This window comes from Filicampus tigris, chromosome 13 (genome assembly GCF_054856515.1).
Source record: "Filicampus tigris isolate MCC_2025a chromosome 13, RoL_Ftig_1.0, whole genome shotgun sequence".
NCBI classification, from domain to species: Eukaryota; Metazoa; Chordata; class Actinopteri; order Syngnathiformes; family Syngnathidae; genus Filicampus; species Filicampus tigris.
Window position 1 is genome coordinate 21,933,456 of NC_141229.1, and position 7,500 is coordinate 21,940,955.

The 7,500-nt window shown below is 41.4% G+C and overlaps 1 protein-coding gene and 1 long non-coding RNA gene across 3 annotated transcripts in view; one reads left to right on the plus strand and one right to left on the minus strand.

Annotated features, from left to right (window-relative positions):
• The window catches only part of LOC147137950 (zinc finger BED domain-containing protein 4-like), a 59,194-nt gene extending 54,974 nt beyond the window's left edge, over window positions 1–4,220 (plus strand). The window contains exons 5-8 of the mRNA XM_086049657.1: window positions 3,026–3,091; window positions 3,154–3,536; window positions 3,643–3,812; window positions 3,963–4,220. Of these exons, the coding sequence (XP_085905783.1) occupies window positions 3,053–3,091; window positions 3,154–3,536; window positions 3,643–3,812; window positions 3,963–4,090 (720 nt within the window). The 5' untranslated portion in view covers window positions 3,026–3,052 and the 3' untranslated portion in view covers window positions 4,091–4,220. The remainder of the gene's footprint in view (window positions 1–3,025; window positions 3,092–3,153; window positions 3,537–3,642; window positions 3,813–3,962) is intronic.
• Window positions 1–7,500, minus strand: part of LOC147137951 (uncharacterized) — a 52,875-nt gene that overhangs the window by 38,988 nt on the left and 6,387 nt on the right. The window lies entirely within an intron of this gene.

The window sequence follows — 7,500 nt, forward strand, 5'->3', positions numbered from 1 at the left end:
TGTGTCCGTACTAACAACACAGAGTCCAACTTTAATGGTGAAATTAGACATACGCCGAAATTCAGGTTACATCGCCAGTGTAGGAATGGAACTCGTTCGTAAACTGAGGGCTGCCTGTATTTGCGTCAAAGATCAAGACGCAATCATCCCTATCAGCATCTGTCAATATATATGGTAGTCTGCGATTTAAGATCAGGATCTAAATATTGGCCCTTTATCATAGTAGTGATAAGTTATGCTATTTTTTTGTATTATATGCCTCTTCAATGAGAAAGAAATCCATCTACAGTATGTCAATCAGATATTTATAACACCATTTGGCTGTCCATAAAAGGCTTTGTTTTAAAGTATTTTGAACCGAGCACACTGTTTTGATTTTTTCACTGTGTCTTATGGGCCCCTCAAACATGTTAAAATTGCAGTCGCTGACTCATAGCAGCATCAATCATTTGTCCATTTACAATTGAACGACTTAGTGTTGTGCAATGGTACTGTCACATTTTGTTTCCAAGATGAGTGTAACCTCCTCCTCTGGGCTCAAGCTCCTGTGCTCTGTATGGTGGGAGCCAGGTGTCTGAGCTAGCATTTCAGTCCAATGCACGGTTTCCTGCGTTATTGTAATCAATGTGCTAATAATTGACATGGGCAAAGAGATTTGTTCCTCCATTGAACAACTTTAATCATTGACAGCAGCTCAATTTTGCACAATTAGACACAAATTGTCCAAAATTGAGGCATATGGAATAGGCTCACATGGCAGAGGCCACTTTGTCACTGAAAGAATGGAAATAATTTTGTAGTGCAGAATGGGCTATCAGTGCTCCACCCGTAACACATGGTAACAGTGCTTCATATGTCACGTGATGTTGGTGGTGGGGGGAGACCATTTTGGAGTAGGTTATACTGTACTGGAAATTTAACCTTTCAAGAAGTAGTAAAATAAATAAAGTAAAAGGTGTTTTTCAATTAACCACATGGGCAAAGTACTGCATGTAGTAAACAATGAATGAGTATATAATACACAATTTTCTCATTTTCACTTTCCTTCTTTGCCGTTTACTTACTGTTATAAACCGAGTGGTTAATGAGTTGACTTCACAGGGCTCTACAACTTACGCCTGTGTGCGGGAAAGTCTTTATTTTGACTTAAATCTCGTGATCATAGTGGCGCTCAAAAGGCAGAGAAAAGAAATCACTGACTTCTCCTGCAATGTTCCTTCCAGATTTTGACCCTCTGAACAAAAGGACATAATGACATCATGGATTAGTCGCCAAAATCACACACACAGAGTTTATTCTCATGCTCACTGAGTGGGAATGGATCATATATTAGCTATGTGAAAGAGAGTTAAACACCAAGCATTTAAACAGATTTTTATACTTTTATGACTGTTAAAAATGTCTATCCAATGTCCATAGGATCCAGATTCAATTCAGTTAATTGAAATAAATTTTGATCCAAGTATTAAAAATCTACAATTACCTGTAGGTTAATTGTATGCACACTTGTGCCAATGAAAATTCGAAGTAAAAAAACGGAGCAATTAAGATGGAACCTCCTAGTGCAGGGTTGGGCTATTATTTTTCGCGGGGGCCAAATGAGAAGCAGAAAAATATTGTGGAGGGCTGGGCCATGAGTTTGAAATCTACTCCGGTTATCGATTTTATTTCTACGTTGAAATAAGTAAATGACATTATTTACAGAAGCTGGTGGTAAGAGTACATGCTATTGTAAGATAATGAGAGAGTGCGGTTATTTTACAAAAAAAACCCTCTTTATTCAATGATTTTATGCAAAACGGTGGTACAGTAATTGTGCAACATTTACAACTCTTCTTCAGTAACATTAACACTACAATCCTTTGTGTTTTTAACTTTCTGTTAAGATACCACAATGTCTTTCTATGTCAGTAATAATGTAACATAACTCAGAAACCTTTTGTCCCAACTGCAAAACAATACAGAAAAAAATCTAAGTAAACATGTTTCAGTGTTTTATTTGTTTTTTTCTTGTTCAGTGGGATAATTCTAGCCTCTGTTGAGCTTCAACAAATGTATCAAAGTCAGGTTGAATCTTTGAGGTGGAGATGTGAAGCACATGACAGATGAACATCAGTAAGAGACGATCTGTACCTTAGTGATGGGCATGACAGTTATTTTCTGTGAACTAAATCATTAGAATCAGTTCATTAAAAAGAACCGTTCGGCAAGATTCGTTCGGCAAGATTCGGCAAGTAGGGCTCGGTGTGAGTGGTAGTGATGTGCCCTACTGGGCCGAGTAAACCGGAAAAAAATCTGGCATCGAGGCATGTGTTTGAAGATTGCCAGCCCTTCAGTTTTGTGGAAGACACAAGGTTCAGGAACCTTATCCAAGCTTTCGACCCTACATATGTTCTCCCCACCAGGCAGATGTGTATGAGAGCACATGAATCATTATTCGCAATTCCCCCATAACTGCTCTTCCAATAGTGTTCTTTCTCCTTCCCTTTATACTTTGAAAGCCATGGTGAAGGAGAGGTACCAGCAGGCAAAGGAGAAGGCCCAAGAGCTTGTAGCAAAGTCCTCTGCAGTGAGCATAACAGCAGATATGTGGACCAGCTTCAACACAGATGCATATCTGGCAGTCACTTGTCATTTCATTGATGAGCACACCTCTCTGCACTCAGCTGTGTTGGGTGTGCTCCATTTCCCTGACCGCCATACAGAGAACATGGCTGCCGTTAAATCGGCACTCATGGCACAATGGGGCATTTCCACCAAAGTAACTTGCCTTGTGACAGATGGTGCAGCCAACATGCAGAGACCTTCATCCGCGCAATTTGTGTGGCGCACACATTAAATCTGATAGTGAAGAAGGCTCTGGCAGAAAACTGAGCTGTCTGAGATCCGTCATCAGTGTAGGAGGATAGTTGGCTACTTCAAAAGCAGTACCACAGCAAAGTTGAATTCCTTTATTACACAGCAGTATTCAAATTAATGCTGAATGACTTGAATAATGTTTTGTTTCCTATTTTATTTTTTATAGACAAGGCTGACACAGGTGCAGGAGCAAATGAAGCCTACAGAGCCTGTGCTGAAGCTCATTCAAGAAGTAAGTTGACATCCATAACTGCTTCCACTCCCCTTTCAACAGTAATGACCTTTTATTTTCAGGTGGAGGTACGCTGGAACAGCACCTTCCACATGCTGCAACGCATGTGCAACCTCAGGGAAGCCGTAGGAGCAGCCCTGGCAGGGTTACACCCTGACATTACCCCATTCACATCCCACCAGTTGAGGCTCATTTCTGAGAGTCTGCAGGTGCTGTCCCCATTTAATGATGCTACCGTAGAGCTCTCAGAAGAGAGGAGAGTGTCTGGGTCCAAAGTCATACCACTTTTGGCCATGCTGCACCACACCTTGGAGGATGACATGGGAACCATACAAATGGAGGAGAGCAAAGCAATGGCTGAGGGTCTTAAAAAACAACTGAGGGACAAGCTCTACAACCTCCAAGCCATGAGCATCATGTCACTGGCAACATTGCTGGGTCCCAGGTTTGTATCAGTTGTCTGTTTTTCTCATCTGTCTACTAGTACCAACAAATGAGCAACTGCCTCTTGAACAGTTCACAACTGCAATGAGTCTCATTGTCATTTGCAGGTTCAGGAAGATAGACTTCTTTGGCCCCAATAAAGCACAAGAGGCTGAGAGAAGGCTCACAGCCGAATGTGCGACAGTGATCCGGCACAGGGCATCTTCCTCCTCCTCCATCCCATCATCTTCATCAACACAACCGGACACATCAGAAGCTTCCCCGCCTGTGGAGCAAGGTAATATTCGATACATTCTAATGGTGTCAATTAAGCAATAGGAAATGAGCGTCAGTGCTTTATTGTGGGATAAGGCATTCTTTTGCTCCCATCTCTACGATGGGCAGCCAGAACTGCCTGTTGGCTGTTAGTCTGTTTGTTGTGTCTTAGGTGACAAACTGTGGCGGCGATTGGACCACACAGTCATGCAGAGGAGGACCCGGAGTGAGACCGCAGAGGTCTACACTTACCTGGGGGAACCCAACATAAGCAGGATGTCAAGCCCCCTGGACTACTGAAAGCTGCACAAACACGTCTACCCAAACCTCTACAAACTAGCAATAACCCTTCTCTGTACCCGGCCTCATCCGTCCCTTGCGAAAGACTATTTTCAAAAGCAGGAGAAATCCTATCTAAAAAAAAGCAACAGTTTAAAGTCCAAAACTTTGGAAATGCTAGTTTTCCTCAAAAATGAATGAAAGGTGTGTCTTGTTCCTTGTTTATATGTCCATGTCTAAAATAAAGCAATCATTCTTTCAAGTAACACAAGCACATTCATTCACATCACAATTCCCTGCCCTTTTGACCCCATCAAATCCATGGTATCATTTGTCTGTGTTGTCTCCGTCTGTCATGACATTTATTTTCCACATGAAGGCGCAATAGAACAAATGAAGCCTCATGATGATTCGGCCCAGGAGCGAGCCAGTTGGATGGAAAGCCTCATTGCTTCATGATGCTTCAGTTTACCATCACTAGTGAGCGGGGAAGTTAAATTTGACATGAACGAAACAAATCATCATACCAATAAGACTTCACAAAGGCACAGAGTGACAATGACCCGACAAGGACTGAACAAAAACTAGGAACGTAAATACAAGCATACTGACGAGACAACGAGAAACACCTGGACAAGACACATGAGGTAGGAGGGAGCTGATTGGCCTACACTGGGGAGTGGAATGCACACAGGTGGACACAATAATCACTGACGAGACAGAGACAGAAGCACTGAGAAAAACATGAAACCAAAAAAAAACCACACCAACACGGACCAAACATGACAAGTATCGCCTTCAATTTAAGTTGCACCATTATACTGTATATAAACATGTCTAGAATGTTGCTACAAGATGCAAAGTGTATTGTAATCCAAGGACTATTATCTTAATTCTCTTTATTATTAACTTGTACATACCTTAAATTCTGGCTGTAAGATAATGACGGTTAAATAAGAGCAGCTGCTTGCTGGAGCGATATGGTGCAAATTATATGATCTGATTCGTTGCCTAATTGCAACTACTGTCGGTGACTAAATGACTAGCTAAATAATCATTTGTGGCAGTCCTACTTGAGAATTGCTATTGCATATCCTACACATATTGGGCTAGTGCTAAATATTAAGCTATCTTACTCACGTGACATGCGTAAAACTTGCCAGGGAATGCAGAAAATGAAACCTGAATTAGAGTGCGTATGCGTGTGTGTGTTGGTGTGTGCGCGCGTGTGTGTGTGTGCGTGTGCTGGTGTTATAATCTCTGCCCTTCCAACTGAACCTCCTGCCAACCCCTCGACACCCCAGGTAAAACTGTCCAGAACCGCCAGTGTGGCCATGTCATAGAGTACGGTGTACTCGAGGCAAGTACAACGGTACATAGAAAGATACTGAAGTGGGCCTTGAGCACTTTAGAAGAAGTCTGACTTTATTGATCCCACAGCACTGTAAATCACTGGTTACGGCAGCGACCAAAAATATACAATACCAGTATTATGAAGAGAACATGTTTGATCAAAATAAACCAGGTGAGAGGGAAAACATTTTAATTACAAATAGCATCAAGTTGAAAGAAACAAAAATTTGTAAGAAGCATTTTAAGTTGTATTTTAAATGTATAGAGAATATTGCACTTAGGTAACATTTGTGTTTCTCCTTTTGTGCATGTGTGTACTATACCTTTATTTAGTGTAATTCAACAGACTTATTGCAGTGGGCGGGAACGTGTTCCTTTCTGCGCCTAGTGTGTCTAAAGGTCCGGCACTGAAGGAGCAGCTGAGGGTCTCTACAGTGTAATATGCAATGGGTGGGAAGTGTTGTCCATGAAGGATGTCAGCTTCGCTAACATTTTTCTGTCCTTCACCTCTTCTACAAGTCCATTTGGCCAGTGCACAAAGTCCCCGATCACCATCCTGTAGTCCAGCTCATTCCCCAGATACACAGCCGATAATGGCAGTCGTCCTTCTTTTTAACAACACTTTTTATGTTCACATTACAGACGTTAAAGAAAACCAGCAATGTGGGCGGCACCCCCGAGAGACTTGGCTGTGCCAGAATATTGGAATACCACTTGCGCCCCTGTAACACTCTCAAAAAATGATTTATTCGGGCCCGAACAGCAAACGCTGCAAGGACCCTATATGTTGTCGCAGAAATTCTTCTTATTATTATTCATAAATACTCACATTTTTGAGTGACTAAATGTGAACGAAAACTCACCAAACTTTGCACACACATAGGCTCTGGCGAAATATTTGATATTTATAAGGCGCCATAATGAGTACAAAAACTGGGTCTGTAGCGCCCCCTAAAGTGGTTAATGGAGCCCTGCCCCTGTAAATTTGACCTACAGCTACAGAAACTGGGAGGCACATGTGGCAACCTCAGACATACAAAAAGGACTTCGATACCCCTACCCTAAAATGTACAGGAAGTGAGATATGAGTATTTCAAAGTGGTCATACTTTTTCCCCTTGTCCATGAATGTTAACCCGATTGACTTCAAATGCGGGTTGTACCATCTCAACACTTGGGACAACAACAGGCAAAAATATTTTACATTTTCAACATACTATACGACGGGACGGAGCATCAAATTTTGCGTTTCATAATTCCTTGACGATGCGCTGTATACAATAAAAACTGATGCTGTTTTTCAGGGTACTAGGCGAAAACTCAAACATTGCACACACATCAGACCTGGCATAGAAATACATATTTTAGAGATTTCTTGTGCTGTTTTCCAAAAATAGTTCGATAGCGCACCCTACAAATTTAAATTTGTTCTTTTTCATTTTTATTGTGAATGGTATGATTTGTCAAAACAAAGTGTCATGAATTAAATCAACACTACGTGTGCTGATGTAGTGAGGTAGAGTAGGAGAAAGCAGCAGTCTATCTAAGGAAGTCTACCTTGGGAAGCCATTTTAGGAAGGTGGCTGTCCCTCTTAATTTTAGAGGAACAGCCACCATCCTAAGACTGAACTCTCTAGAAAGCAATTGAAGCAAAACAAAATATAGTTTGCCTACAAGGCCATCAACCTAACAATATGCACCCATGTAGTGCATTTGGACATTTTGGGGTTTTATCTTCTCACACACATGGAAGCATTTATTCCTCTGACACAGAATCTGATCCATGTGCTAAAACATTATGCTGAGTGATGTGCTGCATAATCTGTTGCTTCAGATCAGCCCCGATTCCACAGAACAGTAGTAAAAAGGTGTGACAGACATTCCTCAAAACCTCAACTGGACAGGGAAAAATATTTTCATGTTTCTCTTTTCCCACCAGAAATAGAAGCATTGCATGCATTTATTTTCTTCTGAAGTTGAAAATACAAAGCATATGTTGTAGCCTCAGTTTCCCAACAGTTTTTCTCATGTCAAAACATTTGAACATTTACAAGACCTGGCCTTAAGAAACACTTATGG